At 48.6% G+C, this 15442-nt stretch overlaps 2 protein-coding genes across 3 annotated transcripts; one reads left to right on the forward strand and one right to left on the reverse strand.

Moving 5' to 3' along the window:
- Positions 1-433: 433 nt before the first annotated feature.
- On the forward strand, positions 434-9576 carry p4ha1a (prolyl 4-hydroxylase, alpha polypeptide I a). 2 transcript variants are annotated; one of them, XM_005471552.4, is made up of 15 exons: positions 434-668; positions 1485-1568; positions 1652-1748; positions 1913-2064; positions 2184-2321; positions 2519-2770; positions 2933-3132; positions 3205-3381; positions 4663-4733; positions 6707-6806; positions 6890-6943; positions 7173-7238; positions 7336-7404; positions 7566-7662; positions 8114-9576. In XM_005471552.4, exons 2-15 carry the CDS (start codon positions 1487-1489, stop codon positions 8182-8184), a joined length of 1626 nt encoding a protein of 541 aa, XP_005471609.1. In that variant the 5' UTR covers positions 434-668; positions 1485-1486; the 3' UTR covers positions 8185-9576. The 2 variants fall into 2 exon arrangements, with proteins under 2 accessions (XP_005471609.1, XP_005471608.1); XM_005471551.4 differs by lacking the exon at positions 4663-4733 and adding an exon at positions 6127-6197 and having other exon boundaries at positions 436-668.
- Positions 9577-9690: 114 nt separating this feature from the next.
- arg1 (arginase 1) lies at positions 9691-14856 on the reverse strand. The gene is made up of 8 exons (XM_003449488.5): positions 14668-14856; positions 14518-14590; positions 12773-12947; positions 12522-12681; positions 12357-12451; positions 12010-12114; positions 11800-11936; positions 9691-10061 (listed from the first exon to the last, which is right to left on the reverse strand). Exons 1-8 carry the CDS (start codon positions 14794-14796, stop codon positions 9898-9900), a joined length of 1038 nt encoding a protein of 345 aa, XP_003449536.1. The 5' UTR covers positions 14797-14856; the 3' UTR covers positions 9691-9897.
- Positions 14857-15442: the final 586 nt, after the last annotated feature.

The raw sequence follows: 15442 nt of genomic DNA on the forward strand, positions 1-15442 counted from the left end.
TGGTACTTTGTGCCATGTTGTTGCCTCACAGTTTATCATATAGTGATTTTGTGCGTTTCTGATTGTGTTTTTTTGTCACCTTGTGTAAATGTTGTGCTCACTCTTCATCTCTCACTGATCATATTTTATTTTATCTGCTCATCTTTGTGTCTTCCTGTCGGTGTTTGCTGGTTGTGCTGCTGTGTTCAGTTTGTGTCTTTATGATGTTGTTCTTGGTTGATTTTCTGTGATTATAATCACGTGCATGTCTGACGTCACAGAGGAATAATTAGTATTAGTAAGCGCAGATGAACGCAGTGGTGGCTCTGACGTCATCACGCAGTAATTCCAGCTTGCAGATGAATGTCAGACACGTTGATGAAAATCAGACGCAGGGCGCCTCCAGTCCAGCAGGGGGCGGAGCAGAGCCGTGGTGACGTCGTCAGAGGAGGAGGAAGAGGAGGAGGTTTGTGTTGCCACCCTGGCTGTGAGGATCGCTGAGAGGAGTCTGCGCTGCGGCTGAAGCTGAAGCTGTTCTCGGACACAAACTCGGTGAGAGCAGAAACCCTCCGCCCGGTCCTCACCGGAAGCTGACAGAGGTGACGGTTCCGGTTATCCAGAAACTTCTACGGCTCTTTACTCTGAGCTGAACAGATACAGTCTGTCTGCCAGCGAGACTCTGCGCACAGGTGAGTCACAGTAAAGGGGGCTTTGGTGGGTTTGTGGTCATAAAAGTGACGTGACCGGCCTCACTTCCGGTCACGTACTGTCTCAGAGCTGCTCCAAACACTCAGTTTATCACAGCCTTCTCCACTCTGGGACCTGTGTGATGTCAGAAAGCTGCACCTCTGCAGGTGTCTCAGGTGTTCAGTGAGCTCAGAGTCAGTCAAAGAAGGCTGACTGTGAGTCTGAATCATGCAAAGCTGCTTCTGCCTCATTCAGGGTCTCGCCCTCACCTTCCAGAGACTTTCTGGTGACCTTTGACCCCCAGCTGCAGTGCCCTCCAGGTGAACTTTGACCTGTTGAGACGTGCAGAATGGCAGTTCGAGCTCTTTGAGCAGAAGCGTCCAGTCACAGGATGTGGCGTCTGGTTTCTTGGCTGTCTGCTGGTTTGGGACTTCCTGTCACTGGGCCAGAGTGTGTGTGTGTGTGTGTGTGTGTGTGTGTGTGTGTGTGTGTGTGTGTGTGTGGTCACAGCTCTGGTGTGTTTCATGCTCTTCAGCACGAGACCAGGAGTCTTCTTTGTCCTCTCCTGGCTCCGCTCGATGGCTTCCCCCTCAGCAGCACCGACGCCACGTTTCAGCTTCAGACACGTCACTGCTTCAACCTGTGACAGGAGACAGAGCGTGCGTGTGGGCGTGTCTTGATGTTTTCATGTGCTTGTGGTTGTTGTGAGTGTCCTGTGTGCTGAGCGCTCTGACTTCAGTATCAGTACCTGCAACACTTCAACATCTGGCGTTGGTGTGATGTCAGCACTGACGCCTGGTTTCTGCCCGTGTGTGCAGGTATGATGGCGCTCTGTGGGTGGTGGTTAATCCACTTCCTTGTCTTCACTTCCTGCTCGGCTCACGACTTCTTCACCTCCATCGGTGAGTTTACCCGCTCTGTATCGTAGCGTGGAGATCCTGCTGAGCGTGCGCTCTGTGAGCGGTAATTTCTGGTTTTTTCACAGGTCACATGACGGACCTGCTGTTCACGGAGAAGGACCTGGTCACCTCCCTGAAGGACTACATCCGAGCGGAGGAGAGCAAACTGGAGCAGATCAAAAAGTGAGTGTCACTGCTCGCCTTTAAACACTTTAAGCTCCGCCTCCTGTGGGGGGGGGGGGGTGTTCAGCTAACTGGGTTTACTTTGCTGTAATGATCTGCGGCACACTCTTACCTGTGCAGGTGTTTAAGTATGATGCGGTGTGTGTGTGTGTGTGTGTGTTCAGGTGGGCAGACAAACTGGACGTCCTGTCGGCGGCTGCCACTCAGGACCCCGAAGGCTTCCTGGGTCACCCGGTGAACGCCTTCAAGCTGATGAAGAGGCTGAACACGGAGTGGGGGGAGCTGGAGAGCCTGGTGCTCACCGACGTGTCTGATGGTGCGACGCAGAAATCTGAAGATTCAAAACCGACTTTGTTTGCATTCAGCTGTTGGACGTTAGGACACAGAATCTTTTTTTGTTTTCATTGTCCTCCTTCTTCTTCTGTGGTGTTTCAGTGTTCATCTCCAACCTCACCATCCAGAGGCAGTACTTCCCCAACGACGACGACCAGACCGGCGCTGCCAAAGCTCTGATGAGACTGCAGGACACCTACCAGCTGGACACCAACGCCATCTCCACCGGAGAGCTCCCAGGTCTGTGAACCAGGACCTGCTCTGCTTTACAGAACAGAGTTTAGAGAAGACGGCGCTCAGGAGGAAAAGGAACCACAAATGTTTCTGTGCTTTCGGTCGTGTGTCTGAAAGTCGTTTTCGTGATTCAACCTTCCAGCTCACGCTTTAATAACAGGAACATGAGTTGTAAATGCTCCTGCTCTCTCTCGCCTCCTCAGGCTCGTCCTCCACCTCCGCCTGGAGCACTCTGACGGTGGATGACTGCTACGACCTCGGGAAGGTGGCGTACTCAGAGGCCGATTACTACCACACCGAGCTGTGGATGGCTCAGGCCCTGAGGCAGCTGGACCAGGGCGAGCCATCCCGCGCCGTGGACGCCGTCACTGTCCTCGACTATCTGAGCTACTCCGTGTACCAGCAGGGGGAGCTGGAGAGAGCGCTGGAGTTCACCAAGAGGCTGCTGGACCTGGGTTAGTACCTGCAGACGGGCGCTTTAGTTCAGTCAGCAAACGTGCTGTTGTTGTTTTAAAGAGGAGAAGGCTCCTTCTCACATCTTCAGTGCAAGATCACTGAAGAGCTGGTGTGCAGATTTGTTTATCTCCCTCACCTGAAGTTGTTTTTCTGCCCGTTAGATCCGACACACCAGCGAGCCAACGGGAACCTGAAATACTTTGAGTACCAGCTGGCCAAACAGAAGAAGGTGGAGAAGGTGGAGAAGGTGGAGGAGAAGGAGGAGGAAACCAAGGTGAGGCAGAGGAGGGAGAGCAAAGACGACTACCTGACTGAGAGGAAGAAGTACGAGCAGCTGTGTCGCGGCCAAGGCATCAAGCTGGTGAGGCGAGCGAAACAAGCGCACCTCTGAGAGTCGTTTATCGGCGTTACTTCAACCTCTGCTTCCTGTCAGACTCCCCGCAGGCAGAGCCGCCTCTTCTGCCGCTACTATGACAACAACCGGCACCCGCGGTATGTGATTGGCCCGGTGAAGCAGGAAGACGAGTGGGACAGCCCGCACATCGTGCGCTACCACAACATCGTGTCGGAGAAAGACATGGAGAAGGTGAAAGAGCTGGCCAAGCCCAGGGTGAGTCTGAGCATCTTTAACTCACGCACTGCTGCAGAGTTTATCCGAGGTCGGACGCCATTAGTGCTTTCCAACGCAAGGGGCGGGGCTAAATATCAGTATTCAGTAATATTGCTCCCCGTTAAGTCGCCGTATATTAAAATTTTTATGAAAAATGTTTATGATTACTTCCCCCGCCAACCTGACCCAACAGAGTCCAGTAGGCGGAGCTTATCAAAGGATTCAGAGGAAATGACCTTGAAGAAGAAACTCGCAGGGTGAAAAATGTCGGAAAACTAATCGAGAGCAGTCGGGATGTTAAAAACTGGACAAGAGTCACAATGAAAACATGACTCCTGCCTGATGTGTCGCTGCGACTGTAAACTGTCAGTTTTAGTCTTTGTGGCTCGAATATCGGATCGCGGTTACGTCTGTTTGCTGCTCGACTGATGATCGGTCGTGTTCTTGTTCTGTTCACCGTTTACAGTAAAGAAGAGCAGCGCTTTCACCTACAACATCCAGACACTCCGCTTCATGTCTCACTGTAGCCCTGGATCAGGTCAATGTTTCTATCGGGTGGATGCTCACTAAGGTGGGAAAACATTTACCTCAGCAACAGTGAATGCTGTTATCTGATTGGCTCCTAGGTCGTTAAGCCGCGATGAGCTCTGTAGTGAAATCTAATATATTATATTGAAATTAGAATGAATCCCCGTTCACACCTCAGTGCAGCATCATCACAAACTGCTTCCTGTTGGCCGCTGCCGGCGGCGTCCCGTCAACGAGCAGCGGCCGTCTTTGACCAAAATGCTCATTTTTAACTTGTAACCCCGTGACACGGGCGCTGTCAATCATTAGTCTATGCCCCGCCCCTCCCCTTGATACACGCCCACAAAATCAGGATCAAAAGTCTAAAACTGAAAAAATTAATTTAAAGCCAGAAAAAAATATTTGCATGAAAACAAAAAAATGTTTTAAATTTAATTTGTTTTTCAAACACTTCACACATTTTTTCAGATGAACAAAACTAGAGTGAAATTAAGAGGCAGTTACTATGTAGTTACTTAGTTACCGTGTAGTTAGTTACTGTGTAGTTACTTAGTTACGGTGTAGTTTGAGCCTCATCAGTGAGCGATGAAGAAACGTGACAGGTGATGGGTGGGCGGTGGGCGGAGAGGATCACGAGGTCGTCCGTTGTGCGGGTCAGTGGTGCGGCTCCTCCGTCGGTGTCGATAGGTGTTAGTCGGTGCTTCGGGCGTCGCTCTGTGTCTGCCTGTAACTGTCGGCCGATTGGCTCCACAGCTCCGTCGAGCCACCATCTCTAACCCCGTAACCGGCGTGCTGGAGACGGCCCACTACCGCATCAGTAAGAGGTAAGAGCTGCCGGGGCAGGAGGCGGCGTCCGCGGGGTGGACCTCACCTCTCTGCCCCCAACACCACCCTGTCCTCCGCCCTCTGTGATGGCGGCCGTCCCGGCGAGAGCAGAAAAGGCAACAAGTCGCTTCAAATAAACAAATAAATAAAATGTTCCTTCCTCCAAAGTGGAATTCTCATTTAAACGTCACAGAAGGAAGAATCGGCATTATTGACATTATTACAGACTTACAGCCTCCAATTCTCGCAGCTCAGAGTCTGACGCTCCGCAACAATTATAATTAATCATAATTAATTATGTTTATTTATATAACATAAAAGACTTTAGTTTTATCAAATCCAGTAAAACATTTTCACACATTCAGCTTTAAAGAAACGTTTAAATGTAAAGTAAACTCTGAAACATCTACATAAACTTTCAGTTTCACATTGTTGTTGCTGAGAAATTGTTAATAATAATAATAATAAAGCAGTTTCATGAGCAGCTGGTTTTACCTCTGTCCTCCCACCAGGGGGCGCTGCAGCACAGAGAGACAGACTCAGCTGTAACATCAGCTCAATCAGTCCCACCTGGGCAGGTGTAAAAGGCCACATCAGAGTAGATATCAGAAGGTCCTGTAACGCTGAAGGAAGGAACAGAAGTGTCTTCCTTTCAGGCTCTGCTCTCGCTGGTTCGAGCCTCTGCTTGTTTTCTTTGCTCATTCGGGGACAGGAAGTCAAACATTTAAGACTCTCGATGTCGCTTTAACGTGTTCGTGGAGGCAGCAGGAGGATTCGTGTCTCATACCTGTGCTTCTCACTGTTACCTGCACATTGTTATGTAAAATAACAAGCATCTGCAAACGTTTGAAAATAAAGTTCAGACAGTATGTTAACCTGTCAGTGCGTCAGCTTCACCGAAATACTTTTCAAAGTAGTTGCTGTAAAGCTACTGCAGGTACTGCAGTATTACTGTGTGTTTTGTGTATGATGCTGGTGTAGTTACTTCATAAGTAAAACATCAACTTGAGGCTGAGATTATTTTCAGTTTAAATTATGGCAGAATATCGATCCCATAACCTTGTGTTTGTGAGGGGCAGCCAATCCGAGGAAAGTTGAATGAAGGTGGGAGGAGCTAAAGCCGCTTGTTTCCAGAGGATGAACTGTCAAACATCCTGAAGGCTGACCACATGCACATCATGTCCACTTCATTAGGTACACCTTGTTGGCTCTGGGTAGGACACGGCGCTCTTTAACTCTCCACGGCAGATCAGGGCTTCACGTGTACCTAATGAAGTGGCTTTATGTGGCGTTTGAAGCTCGTGCTGCCTCCCTGACTGCAGTGTGTGGATAGTGACCGCCCTCTCTCTGTCCTCTCTCTGTCTCTCTGCATTAACCTATAATTGGGAGTAGCTCAGACGTGCCACGGTGCATGACCCTCAGACAGGCAAACTGACCACGGCCCATTACCGAGTCTCCAAGAGGTAAGAGCTGGACGCCACTCGCTACAGGCCCGGGCGGAGCACAGGCTGTTTGTAACGATGGACGCTGCGCCCACAGCACTCTGGACGGCTTCGTCACAAGCGACCAATCACAAGCCGACTTGTAAAGCCGCGTTTGAACTCCTGGATCTGTTCAGTGAGCGTGCGAGTTTTTTTCCTCCGCAGTAAATTTGTGACTTTCACATCAACTTTTACTGAAGTCATGATATAAATGTTTTTATGGCGTCCATCTTTATTTACGGCCTGTGGTCACCACCGTCTCGGGGGCGGAGTCTCCTCCTTCATGCTTTTCTAACGTTCAGCTGGCTGTAATGACACAAACGTCAGCGGTGAAACTGTAAATGTCGTTTTTCTAGTTTTTTCATAGAGGAGCTGCTTTAGAAACTGTCTGTTGTTTCCCTGCCCTCCTCGTTTCCGTCTCCTCGCCGTGCGCCGGTTTGTGCCGTTTTCGTGACCTCGGTGGTGACTCTGTGTCCTCTCTGTCCTCTCAGCGCCTGGCTCGGAGCGTACGAGCATCCCGTGGTGGACAAGATCAACCAGCTGATCGAGGACGTCACGGGGCTGAACGTGAAGACGGCCGAGGACCTGCAGGTAACGCCTCACCTGGGTTCAAACACCGCTAACCGTCCGGCGCCTTTGAACCTGTGATGTTTTAACCGCTGTGTTTGGTGCAGGTGGCTAACTACGGCCTCGGGGGACAGTACGAGCCGCACTTTGACTTCGGACGGGTAAATAAAACCACATACATGAGAATCTGTTTCTGTCAGCATTTATTTCTACTGAAAGACCGAAAACGATCAATTAATAACAGATATGGATCCTAAAGAAAGAGATCCGATGTATTTTTTTGTAATGTAGATTTATTTATTTATTTTGTAACTTTTAAACAAGCTCAGTTTTTTTTAAATTAATGAATTTATTTGTATTACTCTGACCGCCGTGCACTTCCTGTTTCAGAAAGACGAGCCGGACGCGTTCGAGGAGCTGGGCACGGGGAACCGGATCGCCACATGGCTGCTTTACGTCAGTGCTGCTCTGTGTGTGTGTGTGTGTGTGTGTGTGTGTGTGTGTGTGCGTGTGTGTGTTGCTGCCACTCACGCTCTTCTTCTTCCTGCTGCAGATGACCGACGTGCAGGCAGGGGGCGCCACCGTCTTCACCGACATCGGAGCCGCTGTAAAGCCCAAAAAGGTTAAACTACTCACTTTCTTCATCATCGTCACAGAAACACGTCTGTGTTTAATAAACCAAACTGAGAAACAGGCGGGGAGACGAGGGCGCTGCTTCTCAGTAATCTGATGCACTGTCATGTGACACCTCATGTGACACGTCGTATGACCGTGTTTCTCCAGGGGACGGCGGTGTTCTGGTACAACCTGTATCCGAGCGGAGAAGGAGACTATCGGACCCGACACGCCGCCTGCCCCGTGCTGCTCGGAAACAAGTGGGGTGAGGTCATCGCACCATATTCACAAAAAAATAAATAAACACAAAATCATCAATAAAGTAAAAATACTTTCCGATTTTCACGCCTGGTGATGGTCGACATAAAAAAATATTTTGTAAATAATAAAAATAAAAGAACAAGTAGGCAGTTTTGAAGAAATCCAAACTTCCTGTCAGTTAAATAAAAACATTTTGGGTCATTAAAAACTTCGTTATTATGTTCGAGTTGATTTATTTTTAAATGTTTGTGTATGATTGATGAATATTTGATGTTTTCTGGGTGTGTTTGAGGCGGTTCACGTTCCCGCTGACCGAGCTGAAGGTATTTTTGGTGTTTGATGGTTTCAGATGAAACAAACTTGACTGAGCTTCATGAAAAGCTTCAGAAACCTTCACGCTGCTCACACTCGTGGCGTTTGCCGAGGCTCTGATGAAACTCTGTTTCTTCCTGCAGTATCGAACAAATGGATCCATGAGCGAGGGCAGGAGTTCAGGCGGCGCTGCGGCCTCAACGAGACCGACTGACGACCGACCTTCCTCCTCCATCTCAACCGTCTTCCTCCTCTGCTTCCTGCCTGCAGGCGCAGAGTGTGACTGAACATGTGATCCAACACGCTTATTTTTCTCTACAGCGTGCGTGCGTGTGTGTGTGTGTGTGTGTGTGTGTGTGTGTGTTTGGCTCGTTTCTCCTTTAACGAGAATGACACGCTGACGTTCAGACGTCCGTACCTGTCCAGGTGTTCAGCCTGAGAGCTAAAACTTCTCGAGAACAAAGAACGCTGAACGAGAGGTTCGTTTAAAGACGAGTAAAGTTTTTTGGTTTTTTTGGATCCAGGATGTTTGAAATCTCATGAGCTTTGACTTAAAAGCAGAAAATCTGACTGATTTAATCTGGTTCCATCGACGGTTCTGCCGATTAAACCAGCGAGTGGAACGAAGGAGCGCTAAATGTGACAAATTTTGAATGGAGTTTGGCCCGAGGTCGCTAACAGGAGCTCAGCAGCTAAAACTCTAAACCGACGTCCGTCCGTTTCAGTGTTCTTTGTTCTTCAGATGAGTCAGACACTACAGACCGAGAAACACTCCGTCACCGTGGCACTCCCGGACCTTCACGACTGTTACAAAGACGGCGAGAAATCAGATTACTCTCGTCATCACGGGAATCAACCAGAAGCAAGAACCGATCGAATCTGAACCGACGATCGATTGTGTGGTTCTGTGAGACAATCTTAGCTGAAACTGAGCTGCGTATTTATTGATTTCTGACAGTATTCGTGTGAACGCCTCTTCACTGTTTTTCATCTGCATTTTAAAAATTTCTCTTTTAAAAGTTTTAAAGCGTTTGCGAATTTTTTTCTGTTTCCTGTTTCTTTTTGAAGTCTGAAACGTGTCGCCGAGCTCCTGCTCCTGTCTGACTCATGTCGCCTCAGCCGTGACAAAGTGGGTTTTATTTTGGAAACTGTTCCACGCTTCAGCTGCCATGCTCTTATTCTGAAAAGCAGAAAAAACGAAATGAGTCCAAAGTCCATGAAAAGAAAAACCATCTGAGGCTGTTTGATTTACAAATTCAGTCCAAGTGGATTTTCCTGAGCGACACGGTGGCAGCGCTGTCCACCCGTCGTCATGGTTACACCCCTCGTTTCCACCAATAGCGTGATGGTTTGAGGTTTAACCGTGAGGTCGTTCAGATGCTGCAGGTCAAACTCCAGATAAACAAAGCACGCCGCCTCCTCTTTAACCCTGTTAGCTTAGATCTGAGTGCAGTTACTAATTTCTGCTCAACCCCGTTTCCATGACAACCCTCACTCCTGTTTGTGTGTCTGTTGTGTGTTGGATGATGTCCTGTGCAGTGACCTGATGTAAGACATGTTTCTTATCAGAATAAAATGCTGCTGCAACCCAGGAGAAGTAAGAAAATGGCGTCTGTCGTTATTCTCTGGCGGCAGCGTTGCCTCAGCAGCGTGCTGCTGCGTTTTAAAGATGGCGGCCATTTATCGTGTTTAAAAAGAAAAAAAAAAGACACAAACACCCTTCAAATGTATAAATTTAATAATCAAAAACAAAACAATCGATCAGCTGATCAGCGATGGACTACCCTACCCACAGGAAGACAACGTCTTTGGTTTGAGGCAGAAAAGTGACATCGTACAGCAGGAACTGTGGGATTGTAGTTTTGCAGGGAGAACTCTGATTGGCCCTTTGTGCCGGTGTCGTGCGGCACCGTCAGAGAGGCCTGCATTAAGGATCGGGGAGGCGGTAATCTGGCAGGTGATTTCCCTCGCGGACGCGTCCGAAGCAGCCGAGCAGCAGATCAACAGCGGTGCTGACGGTGGAGCGGACGTCCTCCTCAGTCTGGCCCCTCAGAGGGTTCACCTCCACCAGGTCCACCGCCGACAGCAGACCTGCAGAGAGACAAAGAGCAGATTTGTGGTAAATTCCTGGTTATTTGTGGGCGAGTGTGGCACGTGGGGGTAATGAGCCGGTGTTCATATTGTGGATTTTGGAGTTGATTCAGTTTGAAAACGAGGCAGCGTCACTGACAGGAAGCTTCAGCATCATGTGACCACACAGTTCCTCTGATCATTTTATAGGTGCATAAAGACTTTAACGTGAGCGAGGATTTTACAAATTCTTTGGCTGGTCGGGTGCTGCAGTCGCTCACCAAAGGCTGCGTCTGTAGACCATCCAGGTCTTTATGTCTTTAAGACATTCCTGCAGTTTAACTCATTGGTGTGTGTTACCTGGCTTCATGGACAGATAGAGCTGCGTGTCATCTGCATAGCAGTGAAAATTTATGCTATGTCTTCTAATGATGCTGCCTAAGGGAAGCATGTATAATGTAAACAGAATTGGTCCTAGCACTGAACCCTGTGGAACACCATAATTGACCTTAGTGTGTGAAGAGGACTCTCCATTTACATGTACAAACTGGAATCTATTAGATAGATATGATACAAACCACTGCAGTGCAGTACCTGTAATACCTACAGCATGTTCTAATCGCTCTAATAGGATATTATGGTCAACAGTATCGAACGCTGCACTGAGGTCTAGCAGGACAAGCACAGAGATGAGTCCACTGTCAGAGGCCATAAGAAGATCATTTGTAACCTTCACTAAAGCTGTTTCTGTGCTGTGATGAGCTCTGAAACCTGACTGAAACTCTTCAAATAAGCCATTCCTCTGCAGATGATCTGTTAGCTGTTTGACAACTACTCTTTCAAGGATGTTTGATATGAAAGGAAGGTTGGAGATTGGCCTATAATTAGCTAAGACAGCTGGGTTGGTTTTTTAAGTAACAGTTTAACTACAGCCAGTCTGAAGGCCTGTGAGTCATTTTTTCTCCCATGGTTAAAATTTTATTTGTGAAGTTCATGAAGTCATTACTAGTTAACGTTAAAGGGATGGTTGGCTCAACAGAGCTCTGACTTTTTGTCAGCCTGGCTACAGTGCTGAAGAGAAACCTGAGGTTGTTCTTATTTTCTTCAATCACTGAATTACTGAAGTTGGGCTAGCTGCTATATAATGATGTGCTACATGATCCTAGCGACACAGCTATGTTAGCATAGCATAAACACAGTAAAGCTGGAGGATGAACGCTAACTTTTTTCCACTCGATAAAAGTTAACGTGAGGGTTCCCGATGGTTAGGGACAAATGCAATCGCATGGCAGGATGCTGTAAACGGACCAAACTTCAGTCAGGAGAACAACTGAGATAATCCATCCACAATACGAGGTTAGTCATTAATATACTGCAGCATGGGCTGGGCTGTAGTTACATCGTAAGGTTTAAAAACTGAGCTTTAAAATGTGCTGCTGATGAAAGGTGGTAATAAAAACTGAGAAAGGCCGACAGTGATCGCTGACTTTTTAGGGGCTTGTTCAGATTAAATAGAACAAGATACAAACTATTAAAACATGTGAAACACCCAACAGCCTTATTAAACACAGAGTAGTCTGGACCCAGAAGCACGGTTCACACATCATCACTTAACTGCGTTGGAACAGGAAGTGATACTCTACCGCAGCGAGAGCCAACACCAAGTGTTTACTGTAAGCAGCTACATCAGCTGCTTACAGTAAACGCGTTTCTACTGTGAAGAGCAGGGTTTGTTTTTCCCTGAGTTTCTGACTCGTACCTGTCTGACACAGGTGTTCGGTGATGTAGACGCCCTCTCTGTAGGTGAGTCCTCCGACTACAGGCGTCCCGGTTGCTGGGGCAACAGAGGGGTCGATGGCATCGATGTCATAGCTGAGGTGAATCGGTTTCTTCCCTCTGTTCAAGGACACAAAGCATCTTTAACATTCGCTCAGACTATCACACCTTGATGGCTTCATGCGGGCGGCACCTGGCGGACAGGTAATCACACGTTTCCTCCATGACGCGGGCCACGCCGAGCTGATCCACCTCACTCATGGAGAACGTCTTCACACCCAGCATCTTCAGGATGTAGCTGAGGAGGAGAAACACTGAGGATTAGAGCCTGCCGGCAGGTACACTCAGGTTCACGCAGGTAATAAACTTCTGGTGACCCTCAGACCAGAGCGAGGTCGCTGGTCTTTCAGAGCTTTATGCTTCTTGAAATTTTTTATTGAGATTTCATTTCGATCATCTCCAAAATGCTTTGGGACGAGCTGATTGGTCAGAGAGGCGTCAGAAATAGGTGAGTCTCTGCACGGACTCAGGTGCACTCACTGCTCTGCTGGATCCACGTCTCTCAGCCCGATGAAGACCACATCGGCGGCGGACACGCACGGCTTCAGCCAGGAGAAGTTCGGTAAGACGGGAACCTGGCGAGGAAGGGGAGGGGTTAGTGATCCTGTGTGACGGCGTGCTGCTGATCTCTGTCGCCGAGCTCACCTTTGAGCGCAGTTCATGGAGCAGGTAGGACACCGGCTGCCCGTGGATGTTCCCCGTGTACGTGGTCAGCGGCGTGTTGATGTCAGCGTGAGCATCCACCCACACGACGCTCAGCTCCCCGACCGCCGCAGAGTGCCCGTGGATGGAACCGATCGCCAGGCTAAGGACGAAAAACACAAACAGGAAGTGAGTCGACCGAGAGCCGACACCTGGAACCTACGTCCTGACTTCCTGTTCCTGCGTGGACCGACCTGTGGTCTCCGCCCAGCATCACCGCCGTGTGCCCATCCTCCTTCACCGCTCGCACCGCCTCTGACAGCTTCTGGTTGGCGGCGCCCACCGCCCTCACGCTCTTCAGCAAGCCCATGGGCTCGTCCGGGGACATGTCCTCAAACGTCAGGTTCCCATAATCCTTCACTGCACAGCCTACACACACACACACACACACACACACACACACACACACACACGGTGTCAATCATTGCAGGTTTCCTCGTACTGACTGTCCAACATTACCAGCTGAGGCGTTTCCCAGCATGCTCTCTGTGTGAACATTAACAGTGAGACGTTCAGGGAGGAAGACGGCGGTGTAATGAGGCGTTCACTGACCCGTGTGGACCTGTAAACACTTACTGTTTGCTGTTCCAGTAATGAAACTGAGCGTGTGCACAGTGACCTCTGAGGACGCGACAGTAATTCCTCTCACTGTATCAGTTAAACTGTTACCTGCGTACGCACAAATCACCAAACTCTGATTTTTATGGAGTTTTTTAAACGCAGCTTTACGTGAATCAGACTTTAAACACTTTATTTAAAGTCTGAATTTTAAGGCCCCGAAGGTCAGCTCTGAGCACCTTTTCTGGATTCAAACTGTGCTGAAGGTTAATGTTTTACCGACGTTACAGATTCATTCAAATGAACTGTTGAAAGCGGAAACGCCGGCGTGCTCCGCCTCCAGTTTGTTTGATGATTCGATGGTTTCTGAATATTAAAAATCAGGCACTGTCGCTGTTACTGAGCTGCACAGCTGTTTAAATCAAACTGTAAACTTTATAGTTGATTAAACTCGTTATAAAGACGAGATACGAGATTTATTTTCTACTTTTATTCTATTATATTTCGACTTCGACTATCTCAGCTCCTTTATTTTATTTTTATCGTCTCTGTTTGTTCGGGATCTTGTGTCATTTTGAGTTTTTGAGCTGTTGTACTTTATTTAAACTCTTTTTATGGACTGTGTTTAATTTTTTGTCCACAGGAGGATGACCTGATCCTCTGTGTAGGAGGAAATCAGTGACTGCTCTCAATAATCAGCAGAAACAAGCTTCATTTTGTCTCTTTGATGGACGGGGTTAAAATATCGGGCTGCACAGCTGGCGGCGTCTCATCTTTGTGACTAAACGAGTGGCTTTGTCGGGTTTTTCCGTCCCTGGTGCAGACCGCGGTCCGCTCAGGCTGATGTATTAATCAAACGTTTGTGCCCAGACGAGTCTCCTGGATTTCCTCCTCACTGATTACTCGGCTCTGGATGAACATTAACTGATGAGACGGGGAAGCTCTGGAAGTTTCTGAGTTGTAAATTTAACAAAAACATTGTTTCCTGAACTGGGAATGACGACCAACACGGATAACTCTGGGCCGGCTGCGCTCCACTTAATGTCAGCCTTTCTTATCCCAGGACAGCAAAAACATCTGTCCAGATGCTGCAGAGGCAAACTGCCTGAGTGGGAGCTGACCTGTCCCCACTCACAGCATGTCTGTGGACGTGCTCCACGGCGGAGTCGAACTCGGGCCCTTCTTGCTGTGAGGCACACTGGGTAACCATGGTGACACTCACAGTGAGGCTCATCATTCAAATGTTAACTTCCGGTCAGTTTTACCTGCTGTCATTACATTTGCTGCTGCATGAAGGTGATTCTGTATGAAAGCACAAAAATAAACGTCATCAAATGTTGGAGTCTCCCGGTGACGTCACCGGACCCGCTGCCGTGCTCACCCAGCTGCTGCAGCCGCCTCTGCAGGCCCGCGGCTCGGATCCGCTCCGGTCCGTCCTCCACGCCTCCTCGGGACTGCAGCGGACAGAGAAGAAGAAGCTGGAGGATTACACGCGCACAAGTGCACGCGGAGCCTGTCCTCGCGCTCTCACCTGTCCCTTGCAGAAAGGAGCTCCGACGATCCCCGCGGAGCGCGCAGGAGGAGGAGGATGCTGGTGATGAAGGCTCCGCTGCACCGTCACGGCCACCTGGACCTGCCGCAGCGTCCTCGCGCTCCTCATGCTGACCCGCGCGCACACCGTCACTGAGCCACCGACCGGCGCGAGTCTCCTAAAGACTCCACGTGACGTCAGGGGGAGGCACCGCGGGGTGCCGTGACGTCACGAAGCTCGTTTAAACACTTTGAGGAATGAAGGTCAGACAGTGGGCTGATGTACGGAGGCTCGTTCATGCCAACAACAAAAGAACAAAGTCGCTGAAATTTATGATTTTTTTATTTTATTTGGAAATTTTATTTTCCAGTTTTATCGTTTTTAATTTTTGAAAAGGTTTTATTCTTTTTAGTTTCACTTATTGTTTGAGTGCAGTGGGTGATATTAGTGAGTGATGTGTGGCAGCGATATTAAGTTTACAGTTACAGTTTTTCAGCCCAGTTTTAGGTTAACTATAATAACTATAATAAAGCCATAATATCCAGATAGCACGCTCCGGCGCCTCAACTTCAGCGTTTCAGAGGAATGTAGCCAGTAAATCGTGCTTCATCCAGCAGGGTGCAACGACATGTCACTCAAATATATGTGCTGTGTGGGTGGTGATAGCACCAACTAGGGCTGGGTATCGTCACTGATTTCTAGAATCGATTCGTTTCCAATTCACAAGGTCCCGAATCGATTCGATCTACGATTCGATTCAATTCAATTAAATTCA

The sequence above is a fragment of the Oreochromis niloticus genome, linkage group LG8 (genome assembly GCF_001858045.2).
Source record: "Oreochromis niloticus isolate F11D_XX linkage group LG8, O_niloticus_UMD_NMBU, whole genome shotgun sequence".
NCBI lineage: Eukaryota > Metazoa > Chordata > Actinopteri > Cichliformes > Cichlidae > Oreochromis > Oreochromis niloticus.

Coding starts and splice junctions, on each gene's coding strand:
- p4ha1a (XM_005471552.4), top strand. CDS start 1,487: ATGATGGCGCTCTGTGGGTGGTGGTTAATCCACTTCCTTGTCTTCACT. Junction 2,322..2,518: donor CTCCACCGGAGAGCTCCCAG/GTCTGTGAACCA, acceptor TCGCCTCCTCAG/GCTCGTCCTCCACCTCCGCC. Junction 2,771..2,932: donor CAAGAGGCTGCTGGACCTGG/GTTAGTACCTGC, acceptor TCTGCCCGTTAG/ATCCGACACACCAGCGAGCC.
- arg1 (XM_003449488.5), bottom strand. CDS start 14,796: ATGAGGAGCGCGAGGACGCTGCGGCAGGTCCAGGTGGCCGTGACGGTG. Junction 12,682..12,772: donor ATGCTGGGCGGAGACCACAG/GTCGGTCCACGC, acceptor TTTCGTCCTTAG/CCTGGCGATCGGTTCCATCC. Junction 11,937..12,009: donor TGTGATTACCTGTCCGCCAG/GTGCCGCCCGCA, acceptor GTCCTTGAACAG/AGGGAAGAAACCGATTCACC.